At 37.4% G+C, this 19,961-nt stretch overlaps 1 protein-coding gene across 1 annotated transcript in view; it reads right to left on the bottom strand.

Annotated features, from left to right (window-relative positions):
• The window catches only part of LOC110442987 (dipeptidyl peptidase 4-like), a 406,309-nt gene extending 386,699 nt beyond the window's left edge, over positions 1 to 19,610 (bottom strand). The window contains exon 1 of the mRNA XM_021486900.1: positions 18,692 to 19,610. Coding sequence (XP_021342575.1) covers positions 18,692 to 18,778 — 87 coding nt within the window. The 5' untranslated portion in view covers positions 18,779 to 19,610. The remainder of the gene's footprint in view (positions 1 to 18,691) is intronic.
• Between the last annotated feature and the right edge of the window lie 351 nt (positions 19,611 to 19,961).

The raw sequence follows: 19,961 nt of genomic DNA on the forward strand, positions 1-19,961 counted from the left end.
TTAAAATACTGTTTGTTTGTTTAAATAACTATTTTACCAGTGCGTAGTCACGTAATCGTAGCACTAGTACATGTAGTGCTCAGGCTATTAATCATACACTGCAAATAACAGATGCAATTGTAATCTCATAAATTAATTGCATCATAAAAGGATGTAAAGAGGTATCGCCACATCAAATACAAATATAAACATAATTACGTTATATATCGTCCACAAATCGACGTATGCTAAACGCCGTTGTAACAGAGTTCGTTGATTATATCCTCTGCGATTTCGCGTACATTCGACAGAATTGAACGTAGAATAAAATCCTCTTCAATATCGTTAAAGCAAATAAGATGTATAAACAGCTATACCGATTATACAGCCAAATGAGCCTATCCTAATTTGATTGTCACCGAGGGAAAAGGGAAAGATAGAGGCGTGGGAAATTATATGACCACTGTCTGCGATTTTATCCTGAGTTGGGCTTTATTGAGGACGTAGATAACTATAGATGGCAATTATATATATATAATAACCTGATATCTACATAACGTTATGTGTCGGACTTGTGGTTTTATGTTATCCAACCATTTCCTGTATTTCCGATGGGACCTCGGCTCTTGGTCTTGTACATAAACGATCATTCAGTGGGGACGTTTAGCGACATTACACAACCTTGATACAACGTTAACGTAGAATTATAGAATCGTTCACTCCATTTGGTGAGATAGGGGGTCTCTAAAAAATCTTCCCCCGATGAGTAGAAAAGGATAGATTTCTCTTAACGGGAAAAGGATGGGTACAGTCTCGTTTAACAAGACGCGGGATTACCCTGTTCGGCGTAGCATGCGCAGACAACAATAGTCTGGTTGAACGAGACTAAGTGTGGATACAGCCATCATCCGGAACAACCTGGGACTTTCTTCAGTCAGAAAGGCACGAGTTGTTCCGGATAACATATATAGTTTAGGTATGTGACAGAGTTAGTTTTGCTTCCTTTTTTATAATATTTTAGATACAACTTAACAGATAGTTTTACAATGCACATAATTTGTTTTTAAAAACTGTGATCAAAATACATACTGTATTTTGATAAAAGTGGTATGGCTTTTTTTCTTAAAAGATTAAAATACGTTAATATTAACGATCATGTGGCTTAATCAAATGGACAAAAAAATGATATTTTGATACTCATGCGAAAGAATATAATTTCCTTATGCTTTCAAAAACGAATTGACAGAAGCTAACTAGAGTTAAATGAAGGTTTTGTTATTTACTTTCTTGTTTTTGTGTTACTAACTCAAAATTTCGAGATACTAACTGGAAATGTCTTTGTAATAACATTACATTTCGATATAACATTATGAGGTACTATTACTATTACGTAACGGGCAATTGTAAAGTTAAACAGCTACACATGTACCCAGGGACCTGTTCGTTTATGCGGAACAACTGGTTTGCTATTTTGGAATGTAACATTTTCGGGTATATAGCCTGGCGAACCTGAAAATGTGTATGTAAGCCTTGCAAAGCTTTGTCAAGGCTCACCTGAAAGCACTATCAGATTACTAGGTCTGACCTAATTTCATAATCGAACAACTCTGACCCACCCGTTCCAACCGTTTGGATCGCGATAAACGAAAGCAGCCCAGTACTGACGAACACAGAGCGACAGTGATAGTCTCGTTCAACCAGACGCTATAATTTCTCACTTAATTTGTAATACTCTGCTCGACGTAGCTTGCGCAGACAACAAGAGTCTGGTTGAACGAGACTACAACAGTGATTAAACTTCAGTCTGAAGTGTACTTACAACGATGGTCGTTTTTCATAAAAAAAGTTCAATTCTCGCAAAACGTCACGGATTTCTTTAAAAAATGAATTCGTGTTTCCTTTGATTTTACCTGTGTACCTATTACAGTTTGAATACATATTTCTAATCTTCGATTTGCTTTAGTTGTAGCTAGTAACTTGTAAGGTCTTCCTCAATATGTAACACTGTAACCAGGAAATGGCCTATACAATATATATTGTTTTACATAGAACAGCTGGTCGTGACAATCGGACAGATAAAACATCGTGTCGACATCAAATTAAAGTACGTGTTTGTTATGTAATACTGTTTTACTGAGACATATCGATAAGATATCATTAATGAGGACCCAGAGGCTGAACGAAGGTAGGATGGGGACAAGGGTTTTCTTAAGCCCTCGAATCATCCCCCTTTATATGACATAGGTACATGTAATTGTATATGGTATCATGCATGAATAAACGTTATTGAATATCTAAAAAAAAAAAAAAAAAAAAAATTAGATTAGTGTTTTACATGAATCACGGAAGCCATGAATTAAAACAATATCAGGTTTCACAAAATTGAATAACATATTATACCAGACAAATGTACATGTATGACAGGAAGACAGTGTCACTGGGTACTTTGTATGTTACAAATACAAAACAATTATACTGTTCGTTAATCAGTGAAAAAGTGTTAATCAAGCGAATGGAAGAGAGGAAGACATACCCCTATGGTGTTCAGACAAAGGGAAGCATAAGGACGACTGAACCATACATAACTACGGCATGTCTGCTTCTGTAGCACCGTATCAATTTATGAAATGTAATCATCAAAACATATTTTTCTTTATCACAGGCTTCAGTAAATATCGTTTTAAACCTTGCAAATAGTGTAATGCAAAAGGCAGGAGATATATTTTGTACCATCATATGGGGGGGGGGGGGGGGCATTTTTAGTCTTAACCCCTTGAACATGTCAAATTACTCTGAACACCTCAGTTTAGGTCCGCCCCTAAGTTTTAATGAAGAATTTCTCGGCTGAATTTTACTGCTAGTTTATCTCCCCCTAGTTTAGAGAATCAGACATCCAAGTGATACAATTTTTTTTTCTTTCTAGAGATGGGGGCCAGTCTAGTCCAAATATAGCTGTAACAAATTCTCAGTTCCCTGTGATATTGATCACTTTTATGAATAACGGTGTTGAGGAGTTTAAGCTAAGTAGACTTGAGCAAACTACCGCAACATCTACCTGATGACAGCTGGCGGTTAGTGTTACACTGCAACAGCAATTGATGGGCCAATCAGGAGTGATCGATTTCACACACGACTTAATTGTACACACAGAAAATAAAAGTCATTTCAGCTTAACGCTCATTTATCGCAACTGTTTCATGTACGTTGATTAAATCGTTTGTATCAATTCATTGTTGAAATTGCATCTTATGAAATGGGGAAATTACAATTCAAAACTGAGAGCCATAGCATATTTTATTTCTTAAAGAATGATACAATATATCACATTAAAAAAAAAATAGTAACCGACCCGTTAAGCTCATGTAATATGCCCTGTATTATGTATACACCTTAATATACCGTCGTATGTATAACGGGTATTTTATAAATTTATAAATTTACGATGGTGAAAGTCGATGACCTGAAACGGCCATACCATTCAATATTAATACACCGACTCGACCCAGCCCACGAGTGGAGGTTGAATAGCTTTATAGTCAGACGGAATTGATCATGCTGCCATATTTGATATCAGACTAACGAGTCTATCAATTAATAACCCTCCATCATCAAGTGATGACTGTTTTAGGGATTAGGTCATACTTTAGATCAACAAACTCTTACACAGCTGGGAATTTACAAAATCAAGTCATGATTGCTTAACATGTTATTATTGTTTTGTTTGTATAGTCTTTTAAAGTGGTTTCTTAATAATTATACAGGGCACTACAAAACCGTATATTGTTGTAATTCTGTGCAATGTGGATGTGATCGGTTTCATCCTGTTTTCACATCCTAACGTCTATTTAAAGCTGAGCTATCACGTTTAAATCCATACTATTTTTTTTATTAACTTAATGGATCGAACTAGCTTAATAAAACAGTAAATGTTTGCTTTATTTTTTATCTTTATTGACACTGAAAATAATGACGTTTTAAGGATACAAAATCAATTTTAACTGCAAGAAAATACATGCAGTATATTGATTTTTTGGTCCTGATATATCTCCCTTTGAATTTCGTTTCCCTATACACAAAGATTTTTTCTGACAATTTAAGTGACTTGTATTGATTGATTTTCATTACACTGTAGAATACACCCGCTTTTAAATGCACTAGTATAAACACAGACTGACCTGGATTTAACACGAGTCTTCCAATCTACACCATCTAAACAGAATTCTCATAAATTGTTTTCAATATTATTGCATTTATTTTGCATTATATACTAATTTGTGGCTCGATATGACTTCACCGTTACTTGGCCGTCAATCAATACACGAACTTTATTTAAGCATTTAACTGTTTTTAAATACCATACAAAAACAGTGCAATACTTATATTTACGTTTTCTCTGACTCTTATGTTCTTTTTTAAACTTACAATTTATGTTTAAAATTAAAAAAATGCCCGCCTTATCGACAGTCCACACAATTTCGTTCAGTAGTTTGAACAGCGTATTGTCGCGTGCTGATTGGCAAACAAAGTACAACAAACACTTCAATCTTATTCCACAATTCAGTTTCAATACAATTGCGTATGATATGTCTATAGGGTGATTTAAGTTTATCAATAGAACTCTGAGCTGAAAATTAGATTTGTAATTGTTTCGATTTTTCCCCGGAACAAATTTCGTGCATGGACAAATACAGTGAACACCGTAAATCCGACCTTGCCCTCCACGAGGGAGTCATTTTTGGAAGTTAATTCGAACTATGCAGGTGTGAATTTATTTGTTGATTGTATGGGAACCTGACAACAGTCGGTAGATTCTATAACAGACTCGTTGGAACCGTGGATGCGAGACGCGTGAAATTGATAGCGTTTGAAGTGAGTGATCTTGCGACGGAGCACAGGTTCGTTACAAATGTCTGAAATGTTTATGTGTGCTGTGACTCATATCAGTAGGTCTGTAACATATGTGTCAGTTGGTCTATAGAACATGTGTATTTCAGACATTTGTAACGAAGCCCTGTTGATCAGTGCAGTGTAACAGACGATATTTCTGAAAAATGGCATGAGCGTTAAAATAGTTTTCATTGCTGGCATTGGTGATTTCAACCGATGTGGATTTTGTACTATACATTATGTATTGCAGACCTTGGTCTTGTTTTCGTTGTAATAACAGTATTTTTTCTTTTCTTTTTTCTTTTGCACACAAATTTACAATGACATTGTCAACTCTCACAATGCCCAGCGATATTCAATATAAATAAACATGACGGCTGCTGAAATATTGTAGTACCGGTCAGTGTTGTATTAATACGCTAAGAATTGTGTCTCGTGATGCATGGTAATTAAAGTCCCCTCAACGACACAGCTTCTAAAGAGGCTATATAGTGACAATGCCAAGCAAATGTAAATATACCAATTGGAACAGCAACGATATTCATTAGCTCACAGTGATTTTTTTACGTTTCGGATTTAAGGCTATACCGTATGTAAATGTACAGACATTTACCTCCTTTCGTAAAGAATTCTTAATTGGAAAACCTGTCTCAAAAGTCTTTTAGGAGTGGTTATTAAAACTAAATTAATAAACATTTAATTAATTAGCACTTAATTTATTAATAAGGTGATACATTTGATAAGTTCACGTGCCAGATGCTTTGGTAGCTCGCCAGTTATTCTGAACGCTTAGGTATTGTTTTTTAACGGGAGATAACTCTGATAGGAGACATAGCGATGGATTTTAAAACTGAAAATAGAATAAACAATAAAAGTGATCCCTTCATATTATGTAAACATTAAACAATCTAACTAAGTAAAACTTTGAACAATAATATTAGTAAAAAAGCCGAAAAAATCGGAACTCTCCTTCGTTGGAGATACTGCACTAAAGGCTGAAACTTTCTTACAGGAAAACATATGAATGCGACATCATGCAAAACACTTTCTCTCCTGAAGTTTAAAAATAAATAAATAATATTATCGAAATATTCTTTTATCATTAATAAGGTAATGCAGCTAGAAACTGCTCAGTCTAAATCTTTTCCAAGAAATAATAATTGATTCCATTCAATATTTGTTCAAGAAATTAGAGACATCACTATCTAAAACTAGTCGAAGAAAATAAAAACAGCTTGGTCAAAAACTTGTCGAAACCAGCCCAAATCTTGCCGAAACGATACGAAACAACTCATTCGGACCTTGTCAAAGAAATTATAAACAACAATGTAAAAAACTCGTCGAAGATGATAAACAAAACTTAATTGAATTCTTGTCGAGAATATTAAATTTTAAAGATTTCCGCGGTATTCTAAATATCCAATTAACGCTAGTTAAAACTACGAGTTCACCAGAATAGCAGTGTACCAAACAGCAAGTGTTTCACCAGAAGGACAGTGCTCAACAGCAGTGTACCAAACAGCAAGTGTTTCACCAGAAGGACAGTGCTCAACAGCAGCATACCAAACAGCAAGTGTTTCACCAAAGGACAGTGCTCAACAGCATTGTACCAAACAGCAAGCGTTTCACCAAAGGACAGTGCTCAACAGCATTGTACCAAACCGCAAGTGTTTCACCAAAGGACAGTACTCAACAGCATTGTACCAAACAGCAAGTGTTTCACCAGAAGGACAGTGCTCAACAGCAGCATACCAAACAGCAAGTGTTTCACCTAAGGACAGTGCTCAACAGCATTGTACCAAACAGCAAGCGTTTCACCAAAGGACAGAGCTCAACAGCATTGTACCAAACCGCAAGTGTTTCACCAAAGGACAGTACTCAACAGCATTGTACCAAACAGCAAGTGTTTCACCAGAAGGACAGTGCTCAACAGCAGTGTACCAAACAGCGAGTGTTTCACCAAAAGAACAGTGCTCAACAGCAGTATACGAAACAGCAAGTGTTTCACCAAAAGAACAGTGCTCAACAGCAGTGTACGAAACAGCAAGTGTTTCACCAAAACAACAGTGCTCAACAGCAGTATACGAAACAGCAAGTGTTTCACCAATAGGACAGTGCTCAACAGCAGTATACGAAACAGCAAGTGTTTTACCAAAGGACAGTGCTCAACAGCAGTGTACCAAACAGCGAGTGTTTCATCAAAAGAACAGTGCTCAACAGCAGTATACGAAACAGCGAGTGTTTCATCAAAAGAACAGTGCTCAACAGCAGTATACGAAACAGCAAGTGTTTTACCAAAGGACAGTGCTCAACAGCAGTGTACCAAACAGCAAGTGTTTCACCAAAAGAACAGTGCTCAACAGCAGTATACCAAACAGTGAGTGTTTCACCAAAAGGACAGTGCTCAACAGGAGTATACGAAACAGCGAGTGTTTCACCAAAAGGACAGTGTTCAACAGCAGTGTAGGAAACAGCGAGTGTTTCACCAAAAGGACAGTGTTCAACAGCAGTGTAGGAAACAGCGAGTGTTTCACCAAAAGGACAGTGTTCAACAGCAGTGTAGGAAACAGCGAGTGTTTCACCAAAAGGACAGTGCTCAACAGCAATATACGAAACAGCGAGTGTTTCACCAAAAGAACAGTGCTCAACAGCAGTGTACCAAACAGCGAGTGCTCAACAGCAGTGTACCAAACAGCAAGTGTTTCACCAAAAGGACAGTGCCCAACAGCAGTATACGAAACAGCGAGTGTTTCACCAAAGGACAGTGCTCAACAGCATTGTACCAAACAGCAAGTGTTTCACCAAAAGGACAGTGCTCGACAGCAGTATACGAAACAGCAAGTGTTTCACCGAAAGGACAGTGCTCAACAGCAGTATACGAAACAGCGAGTGGTTCACCAAAAGAACAGTGCTCAACAGCAGTATACGAAACAGCAAGTGTTTTACCAAAGGACAGTGCTCAACAGCAGTGTACCAAACAGCGAGTGCTCAACAGCAGTGTACCAAACAGCAAGTGTTTCACCAAAAGAACAGTGCTCAACAGCAGTATACGAAACATCAAGTGTTTCACCAAAAGAACAGTGCTCAACAGCAGTATACCAAACAGCGAGTGTTTCACCAAAAGAACAGTGCTCAACAGCAGTATACGAAACATCAAGTGTTTCACCAAAAGAACAGTGCTCAACAGCAGTATACGAAACAGCAAGTGTTTTACCAAAGGACAGTGCTCAACAGCAGTGTACCAAACAGCAAGTGTTTCACCAAAAGGACAGTGATCAACAGCAGTATACCAAACAGCGAGTGTTTCACCAAAAGAACAGTGCTCAACAGCAGTGTAGGAAACAGCAAGTGTTTCACCAAAGGGACAGTGCTCAACAGCAGTATACGAAACAGCGAGTGTTTCACCAAAAGGACAGTGCTCAACAGCAGTGTAGGAAACAGCGGGTGTTTCACCAAAAGGACAGTGCTCAACAGCAGTATACCAAACAGCGAGTGTCTCACCAAAAGGACAGTGCTCAACAGCAGTATACCAAACAGCGAGTGTTTCACTAAAAGGACAGTGCTCAACAGCAGTGTACCTAACAGCGAGTGTTTCACCAAAAGGACAGTGCTCAACAGCAGCATACGAAACAGCGAGTGTTTCACCAAAAGAACAGTGCTCAACAGCAGTATACCAAACAGCGAGTGTTTCACCAAAGGGACAGTGCTCAACAGCAGTATACGAAACAGCGAGTGTTTCACCAAAAGGACAGTGCTCAACAGCAGTATACGAAACAGCGAGTGTTTCACTAAAAGGACAGTGCTCAACAGCAGTGTACCTAACAGCGAGCGTTTCACCAAATGGACAGTGCTCAACAGCAGTATACGAAACAGCGAGTGTTTCACCAAAAGGACAGTGCTCAACAGCAGTGTACCTAACAGCGAGTGTTTCACCAAAAGGACAGTGCTCAACAGCAGTATACGAAACAGCGAGTGTTTCACCAAAAGAACAGTGCTCAACAGCAGTATACGAAACAGCAAGTGTTTAACCAAAAGAACAGTTCTCAACAGCAGTATACCAAACAACGAGTGTTTCACCAAAAGAACAGTGCTCAACAGCAGTATACCAAACAGCAAGTTTTTCACCAAAAGGACAGTGCTCAACAGCAGTATACGAAACAGCGAGTGTTTCACCAAAAGAACAGTGCTCAACAGGAGTATACGAAACAGCAAGTGTTTAACCAAAAGAACAGTTCTCAACAAAGCGTTTCACCAAAGGACAGTGCTCAACAGCATTGTACCAAACAGCAAGTGTTTCACCAAAAGGACAGTGCTCAACAGCAGGATACGAAACAGCAAGTGTTTAACCAAAAGAACAGTTCTCAACAGCAGGATACCAAACAACGAGTGTTTCACCAAAAGAACAGTGCTCAACAGCAGTATACCAAACAGCGAGTGTTTCACCAAAAGGACAGTGCTCAACAGCAGTATACCAAACAGCAAGTTTTTCACCAAAAGGACAGTGCTCAACAGCAGTATACCAAACAGCGAGTGTTTCACCAAAAGGACAGTGCTCAACAGCAGTGTACGAAACAGCAAGTGTTTCTAAACCATTTCTTCAGGTTGGTAATTATGGATTATGAACAGATTCTTGTTACACAACCAATAAATGTTCTATGTGACGTTTCGGTGACTAGTACTGTATGTACTTGTTACCTTCATCATACAAATGACCAGTGAAGCGTATGTACACAAAGGTGTAAAATGTGTACGAGTTGTCCATAAATTGATGTCGATTCGGCAACGCTATAAGCGTATGTAAAATAAGCTGTTATATGTGTACCGAAATGACTCGATTCAGCTACGCTTTGTTTCATACTTGAAACTGTAAGCGGTTTGGATTATGTGTTCCTTTCTAAATGGCTATACAATATTCGCTGTGCACGAGACCAAACGATATATATGTGTCAATTTAACGAACTCGTAAAACTTTGATCCTCTTTGGGATCGAAATCGGCTCGCTTCTCTCCACGTCGAATTTTCTTCACAAATTATCACCCCAACTGACAAATCTCGAAATCTCGTTTATCTCAAACAAAATGTTCCTATTTGTCATCATGATAAAATATCATTCTGTATCACGTGACTATATTTCTGGTTTACACACATGCTGGGTATGATGGTCTCTGTAATTAACCTACGTACTACCTTCCTACTTTCAGTCATTATATCTTGGTTTCAATTCGTTATCAAATGCATATCCTGGCGATGGACGAGAATTCCTCATAAAACAGATTATGTGTCAATAAGCCCCAATTGTCGACAAACAAATATGGAAGGAATTCTAGTTGGATGGGTGCCAGGTCTAAAGCTTGTCGGGATCAGAAATACATACTCTGACCAGACTTCGGCGAACATTGTTTATACTTCTATGAAGTACATGTATCCCTCGCTTCATACACCTGGAAAATTCTTAATATAAATGAACAAGGAAACGATCAAGTATTTCATGTACCTTGCATATTCACATGTATACTTGTGACTTGTGTTAGAGTTAAGAACGTATGCTACACTGTACATTACACATTGTACCCCGTGATTGTGTTAGAGTTAAGGATGTATGCTACACTGTACACTACACATTGTACCCCGTGATTGTGTTATAGTCAAGGATGTATGCTACACTGTACATTACACATTGTACACATTCAGATTATCTAAAAGACTCTGTAAACCTTCAATAGTTTCGGAAAATAATACTAAGTCATCTGCATACATTAACAAAAACAAACTTAATTCACCAAAGTCATAGTCCGTTGCACCATTTTCAATAAATGAGGTTTCAAAATCATTAACAAAAACTGAGAACAATAAAGGCGATAATATTTCCCCTTGCATTAATCCAACACTGCACTCAAAATAATTAGAACATTTACCGTTAGTTGATACACAAGATTTAACTGATTTGTAAAATGATTTAATGACGGATAACATTTTCCCTCGAATACCAAGCTTAGTCAGCTTACGCCATAAGCTTAATCTATCAACAAAATCAAACGCTTTGCGAAAGTCCACAAAGCAACAGTACAAACGTTTCTTTGAAGATAAAGTTTTCGTTATAATAGAATGTAATGCGAAAATTGCATCAATCGTACTAAGTTCTGGACGAAATCCGAATTGCGCATCAGTAATAAGGTCATATTTTGTACACACATCTAAAATACGTTTATTTAGTACAGAGGTAAAAAGTTTACAAAGACAACTAATTAAACTGATACCTCTAAAGTTATTAGGGTCATTTAAAACACCTTTCTTATGGACAGGAATAATTATGGCTGACGACCAATTAGAAGGAAAATAACCAGATTCTAGTATAGAATTAAACAACGTAGATAAAGTTGGAAGAAGTAATTCCACGCCAGCTTTTAAACATTCATTTAACAAACCATCAGGTCCATGTGATTTACCACATTTCAATTTCCGAATAGCATTTTTTACTTCTTGTAACGAAATAGGAGCATCTAATTCCTCAAAAACAGTGTCATAATCAGTAAGAATAAAATCGTCATGATGGACTGGATCATTATTTTGTTGTACAGAAGACAGGTTTTTGAAATGATTGAACAGTTGATTACCATTACACATTGGTGTTTTAGCTTTCTTCTTACCAAATTTCTTATAAAAAGACCCGGGGTTATGTTTTCTCATATACTCCAACATATCACCTTCTGCGCTCAAATATTGCCTCTTAAACTTACTTTCCAGGATTTTGTACTCTTTTTTCTTACGGATAAGAAGAGTGTGTGTCCAGTAACATTTGTTAATGTTGAAATTCTTTAAAGCAACTAAATATTGTTTACGTAGAGCTCTAACACGATCATTAAACCAGGGCNTCCCGTGATTGTGTTAAGATTTCAGGATGTATGCAACCTTACACATTGTACCCCGTGATTGTGTCAGAGTTAAGGATGTATGCTACACTGTACATTACACATTGTACCCCGTGATCGTGTTATAGTTAAGGATGTATGCTACACTGTACATTACACATTGTACCCCGTGATTGTGTTAAGATTTAAGGATGTATGCAACCTAACACATTGTACCTGTGATTGTGTCAGAGCTTAGGATATACACTAGTACACACATTGTACACCGTGATTGTGATGAAGACAAATAAATTTGAAAACATGTTTTGTTGATGATAATCCAAGGTAAACATTACTACAATCCGTAATGTTAGTTTGTATGCGATTCCAATCGGTTACTTCGTTTATCTATACAAACGGACACTGATATATGTGAAAAATGATCCTGTCGGTGGTTTTTTTTCAATATTTGATATTAATATCTTGTTTTCCTTGTAGTAAATGAATTAAGCAAACCAGATTAGAACGCGAACAGTACCATCTATTAGCAAAAGTAGCTTCGCATTGACGTTTCTTCGAAATCCAATCCAGAACCAATGTAAGCTTACTACACATGTAAGACATTTATTCCTTAATAACCAATAACCAAACGATGCTTTGTTTGACATTCGCGTTCTTTAAATGTCAAACTTTTGGAATAGATAAATATGTTTTAGAGACAAGGTTTAGATTGACAACCTATGCCATTATCAAGCGAAAAGGTTTCTTATAATTCGTTACAGCTGGAGCTACACCTAAATATAGTAAAGATTTGTTCTATACCAGCATGGAGTGCGTGCCCTAATTACGCCCTTGAGGAAGACGCTCTAATGAGATAAGTCCATAACAGAAATATTTGATCCAGTGATAGCAATATATACTCAAGTTAAGGATCTTCGTTTCACTGCAGGCAAAACCCTAGAGAATTCCATTGTAGTGGTTCATACCTATAGTAACCATTAATTTAATTGTGATATTACTGTTATCGGTCTTGGCTGGGGACCATTGGTTGTTTATGTACAAGAAGCACAGTTGGTTAATACAACCATATTGTGATCCGACGTTCAAGGTTCGATTCCCAGTCTAGCCCTGGTGATTGTTACTCTCAGGAAACAGCTAGTGTTGGCTTTTTGGTCATTTCATCTTCACATTTTGTTTCCAAAATAAAGTTCTGTAAGTTACGGAATTCCTTTAAGAAATTAATTATTAAAGCTATAGCCATACAGGTAAAAAGGTTCCGAAATAATGATTTTAGATTTTGGCAATATTGATTCGTATTAGGTTTGATTGACTTCAGCGACCTATTAACAGCCAAGATTATTGAAGGACATATCTACATGTGTGTTGTATACGAGTGTGTGTTGTTGACTGTATGTTGGCGTACTTGCTTCCTTGTGATCGCGCGCATCTCATACCCTCACTGAAATGCCTTGCTGAAAGCACCCAGCACAGTATTCCACCCGGTCACATAACACTGACAATGGGTTAACACGTTGTTGAAATAACCCTAAATGCTGAATGTTTTGGAGGGAATAACAACTTCCACGAGGGGACCCCGTTGGACATAAGCTTTCTTTGGCTTTGATGTGCTATCCAAGGGTAAAGTAAAGTACGTAAATTATTGAGATAAACTTTGTAAATACCTACTTAGATGAAATTGTTTGGTGTGTATGCCCTTTTCTAAATAATTTTTATCCATTCATTCATTCGTTTTTAAGGACTTTGGTAGGTCCTGAGGACGGAATCCATTGCCTACCACACTTAATATAATAAAATTGATTGATTTTACAACAGTTTTGAAACAAGTTATTTCAATTAATATTTATCGCTCTTGTTTGCCCGGATGTAAGCGCGCGGAGGGTCTTAACGTGGGAAAAAAACCCTCGTGGTCGGGAAGATGACCCACTACCTGTTCACGTCCGATCGGGGAATGGAAACTTGGCCGCCTAGGTGAAAGGCAAGTGCTCCATCCACTGCACTCCCCGCCCACCCACTTTGACGGATATTTAACACGAAGGCCACACGCGAGTTAATGTAAGACAAGACACGAGATAAAAAGGACGGCAGGAAGTATTCAGAAAAAGTATAAATATTTTTTCAATGCGCTCACTTAAAAACAACTGTTTCATACAAAAATGATATTACATTTTTTGGGGTAATACTCTCTTTATTGAAATTGGTTTAGGAGAAATCATCACCATATGCAAGTTTGAATGATTTATTCTAAACCATCAATAGCACAGCCGACATTTAATACAGATCCGACATGCTTTATACCGGTTTCCTGACTTTGACTGACAACTCAATGTTATATATCCTGCCGCGGAGACAACCGCATCACATTGATGACTTGCGTCTGAACACACTCACATTCCGGCTGTTCCAGACATGGAATTATGACCCATTTTGAAACTCATGATGAAGTGCAATGTTATATCATGTCCAGGATTTTTGTGTTTACTAAAAGTGTTTGCCGTTGTAGAAACAGTGGAATTTCTCGCGCTGCGTCTCCTTTCAAGGAGAAAGGTGTTAGGGGTCATTTCCGGGCCCATCAGAGATTTAGAATTGGTTGTTATAATCGTAATATTGGATAAATGCAGGCCATTGCTCATATAATTGTATCAAATTTTCTTCAATTTTACTGAAAATGATAATCGTAAAAGTCCAGTAAACCAAAAACAGTCGATGTTTATAGGAAGTCCAGCTATCGAACCAAACGAAAACGTTCTAAATTATAATCTGGGCTAAGAGGGGTTACCGAAACACCATACAACTCTTCATACAAAGCTGTGCATGACAGTTTAAGGTTTAAGACGAGTTGCCAAAAAGCAACAAAGCTCTTCATACACAATGCGCATGCGTATTTTAGGTTGATCTCACCTCTGTTACTCTCGCGGTATCCATATCGCTAGATTATTGTTATACACTGTTCGGCATATTCCGAATTAGGAGAGTATGGCGTCTGTCGGCCGAGCGCTCCAACAGGACCAAGCAATAAAAGACCAAGTGAGCGTGTCGTCAATTTACGGTTTGTTATTTGTACTGTTGGTCAACATTCAAAAGAACACCGACTTAGAAGCCAGGAACATTATAATGAAAACAAGCTGATGTAGCTGGTCGGCCATATGTTTCGGTATGTTTCATGGGCAGGACGTTCCCCCCAGATTTTATTTGATTAAGTCTCTAAAGTCTCGATTTGATAAGATAAGACCTTCCTCTTGGTATTTGTTTAAGTGTTTGCGGTGCAACACCACAATAAGTCACAGGAGGTAACCGTAGACATTGTGTAAACGGTTTGTATGCCAAGAGAAACATTCGAACAAACCACTCTATAGAAACGGGAACACAAGTAAAACGAGAAACTTACAACGGATGTATCAGGATAATTTCCTGCAATGGGATCAATATTATTCTCATATGACCATTTAATAAGAAATAACATTGCAATAATTCAACCCTGTTTTCAAAATATTCTTCCTGCTCATATGACAACATTTTTCTTTTGACAATAGATAGTGAATATTCGTGGACAGCAATTATCTAGCACGTGGGTCCACATCAATCGTCGCGATGCATACGATGAACTTGATTTCGAAAGAGATTTTTCCTGATAAATATACATACCCTCAACATTAAAACTGAGTCTTACCTGACAGTGAATATTCGATACATTGATGTGAAATATTATCAGAATCAAAAATGAAATGGATATATCTATATTTTTACTGGTAGTGAGTTTTCAACCAATTGCTACATGTATCAATTTTATAAATGCTATCATGTAAATATCAATATGTACTGTATTAGAGGAAAAGGCGTTGATAAGTTGATATAACTTGTGCATAATCCTCTGCTCAAATTTGGGCCAATGAATATGTTTAAATCATATCAAATTTATCCGAATCAGAAATGAAACGGACATATATTCCTACAATATAGTGCTAGTGAATGTTCGTCCCATCGCTGTCAACATTAATGTCTGTCTAATACACCTGGGCCCACTTGTATAAAACATCTCAACTCTTGAGATTTCCTCATGTCTAAAATCTCCCATAGACAATACATTGCTTGAGATTTTCCTTAACTTTGAGATGTTTTATACAAGTGGGCCCAGAACGTGTAACAATGTATTGATTTTATCTGTTTATGTCGTTACGCTCAAACGAGCCGTTCTAATGACACGGTCTATTAGCTTGCTTCAGTTGCCCCATCACACTTTGATGAGTTTGTATTATTGGCGCGTGTCCGCTACTATATAAGGACAAAGCTATTTTACCTGGACACGTTTACAAACAACGGGCACTTGCCAAAGCAGTGCCAAGGTACCGTAAACGTCCTTAATTTAGTATCACCAGAGTTTAGTGCATTATCGAATTTCAACTTACAAGCGCCTTGATGAATTGGAGAATCTAAAGTATAATATCTAGAATAAGAAACAGATACACAAACTTCAATTGGCACAATCATCATTTACCGCGATATAGTAAGCACGGACAGCGCTAAAATACAATTATTGTTAAATATGGAAGTTTACAGCAATTTGTATCAGAAATTATTGACTTAGCTAGTAATGAATGTTGTTGGCTAAGTAAAACAATTCAAGAAAAGGTAAATTCTTCAGTAAGATTGTTGTTATTAACGAATGCATTGTTGTCCCACTTTTCTCTCTGTAATGTCGTAAAATGTATTATACAAAGTGTAACAACGCTATGTCGACATATTTGACATTTTATTTATACAATCTGGACTCAGTTGTAAACGTGTACCAATCAACTGATCCGGCGATCAGAAAAAACACCTGCGACTACGGCGGAGTCTCGCTTCAAGTTCGTGGCGGCGAGACAATAAATTTAACACTCAAAAGCGGAATTAATTTATAGTGACTATACCTTTTATATAAATGCTTATTTCCTATTGTATTAATTAAATCGATCCTCTCAACACTTAACCCTTGTGTCATGAAATCAATCGGTCCCTGTACTGGAAACAGCAAGCCACGACCGCTCACTGAAGAGGCCTTGATCACAGGCTTGAATGAAAGTAATAAAGCTTGGAGCTCACCGAGCCACATCCGGGTACTCCACATCATTTAATTAATATCAATACACTTTAATATTCAACAGGCACTCTCGGTATGCATTGTTTTCTTGAATACTCATCCACTTGAAAATCAGATAAGATTTTAATTTGTCGCAAACATCAATAGTCGTCAGTTCAGCATTCGGTTGTGTAACGACCGCTCCCGTGACGACAGATACGAGACATACCGCTGATAATTTGCTGTTGTTGAATTGAAAGTAGGCCATTATATTAACCGATAGTTGATTCCGTAACATGTATATCATACAACAATACGGCACAGTTTTCGTAACACAAATGCTCTATACGTATGGCTTCATGCAACACATACAATGTATGTTATCAAAGCTTTTCGATCAATTGACAAAATACAAAGTTAAACTCCACATTATCATCGCGAAACCATAAAACATTCCATAATTCGACATAACCATCGTGGAACCGTATTACATTCCAGTACTCGACAAACCATTCCTGATACTATATAATATTCTTCAACTCTAAATTACTATCGTGAAACCATAAAACATTTCATAATTCGACATAACCATCGTGAAACCATATTACATTCCAGTACTCGACATACCATTCCTGATACTATATAATATTCTTCAACTCTAAATTACTATCGTGAAACCATGAAACATTCCATAATTCGACATAACCATCGTGAAACCGTATTACATTCCAGTACTCGACATACCATTCCTGATACTATATAATATTCTACAGCTCTAAATTACTATCGTGAAACCATATTACATTCCAGTACTCGACATAACCATCGTGAAATTATATGACATGCCATTATTCCACATAGCTGTGGTAAAATCATCCTATTCCTTAACTTGACACAGCCATCGTAAAACGTGACCCAATTTGAGTTAAACGCAGCATAACCACACCGTTATAATGAAATTTGACGCAACCTCAGTTCAACTCGACTCACCCCTACTTTAATTATATTGCAACGACACAACAACTATTCAACAATCTCGAAACATACCTCTCTAAAACAAAATACAGCTAATGGTTTATACGGCATTGTATCAGACTACGTCTACAACACGTGGCCAAGCGTTCCGAAACATAAATACACTTTCAAACGGATGACGTTCATTATGTCTCATCCCAAATGTAGAGGATGTGCAACGTTCATGAAAACGTATCCAAACGACCTCTATGAACCTCTCTAGCTATCTATGTCTTTGCATGATGATTGCCCCTGTACATTATGACTCGTGTAAATTGATATGGAAGTGTCACCGGGAACAGCTGGATGGTTTGTTTGTTTTCAGTATCATGTCAAAATGAAAATATGATCAGCATAAACCAGGTAGTTACACGTGGTGTCAATTGCAGTAACCTCGTAATCGATAGTATGCTATTATTAAATTGCCGTTTAGTTTGATGTCCACCAGTTGCATGACGTACATGTACAACTCACTAACGGTGGTTTAACATGCGCGTGTCACAGTTCACGATCCAATTGTGGCAACGTTTACTGACTATTTGTCAAAATTTTCCATTTTTTTTATTATTATATATAAATCACTCGTAATATTTGTTTGGAGATGAAATCTTTGAATCCTATGACTTGCATGTTTTCTCAAGTTTGGAACAAATTGAAAAAAAAATGCCTAATTTCTTTTTAAGCGAGTGGTGCCTCATAACATAAGTGTCAAAATCAACGTTATCAATGTGTATAGTTGGTGAGGTAAACAGTTAGGAAATCACGAAAATAGTAAGGAAACGATGAAAACGACCGTTGGTTTCTATCATTATTCGATAAAAGACAAACTCATGTCCGCGCGGACAAGCGTGGTAAACCACGTTAACATTAATACTATAAGACCTACCTCAAGGTCAACCTGTCCGCCTCCTTTCTTCGTACGGGTTTCACAGTTACTGGACTTTACGGTGACTGAAGTTGAAGCCGAATTCATCCTGATAATTCAAGTAACACACAGCTTCGCATCCAACAGGTAAATCTTCTATGAACGACTTGAGCGTAACAACACAAACATGTATGAAACTTCGTCAAGCGATCATCGTAGAATTATGTGAAAACATAAAGTGAAATAATAAAATACCAACTCGGAGACACTTGAAAACTCAATGGTGCCCCCGAGAAAATTTTCCAATATGAACCTGTGCAAATTTGAAATCTGAAGCTGAAACATCAATTTCCCAAAAAAATCCTCAGGGTATATTATGACGAACACACGCGTATTATTGTGAGGTAGTATTTCACCGATGAATGTCACACATTGTGTTAGGTTATAGAACTTTTGATAAGGTAAATAGACAGCAAGAGATATCGAAAGCATTAACACTTAAGCGATCAGAACATGTATCGCTATAACACTCCCATTGAACTGAGAAAAGAATTTCTACCACAAATTAACGGGATATTTCATGGGAATAAAAATTAGCCCCGTATCTAATATCATGTATCTCCTACTACTGGTGATCATATACCGTGAGACACTATTTTGTAGAGAAGGTAGATTCCCATTAGTAAGAACGATTGTATTTCCAATAATACACACAATGCATTAGAATAATGCAGCACATCAATTCGAAAAATCCGTTCTGCCGTGTCACATTAGTACAATAATATAACACCGGGTACTACTCCATGCACCCTAAAGAAAACAATAACTGTTGCAAACGTTATAAACTTAAATCCTGTGACACACAACAAAACAGGGAAAAAATCGAATACCAATGAACACACTGCGTTAATAAAACTATGCTAAGCGACACACTAACCCCACGCCTACACTAGGAGATACAGAAGGCAGTGCGTTATCAACTCGCCGCCCCGCCCGCTGCATGGAAGACATTGAACACAGTGGTACACGGCATTGCCTGATGTGGTAGCATTGAGCAGACAGTACAAATCTACTAGAGACACCGTGCCGGGTCTCACAGTGACTATAGTGACAAGTAGTACCACCCTAGTACATTAACTGTACTATGGCTTCCTGTCTTGCTCTCAATTTTATTTCCAATCGATTTTACTCTTCCCATTAGTGTTTTATAGAACCAGGTGTTAATTGTGTTGTATCTATATAACTATATATATCACTGGAAGGAGAAATGTAATGAATAAATACCTCCGAT

The sequence above is a fragment of the Mizuhopecten yessoensis genome, unplaced genomic scaffold (assembly GCF_002113885.1).
Source record: "Mizuhopecten yessoensis strain PY_sf001 unplaced genomic scaffold, ASM211388v2 scaffold716317, whole genome shotgun sequence".
NCBI classification, from domain to species: Eukaryota; Metazoa; Mollusca; class Bivalvia; order Pectinida; family Pectinidae; genus Mizuhopecten; species Mizuhopecten yessoensis.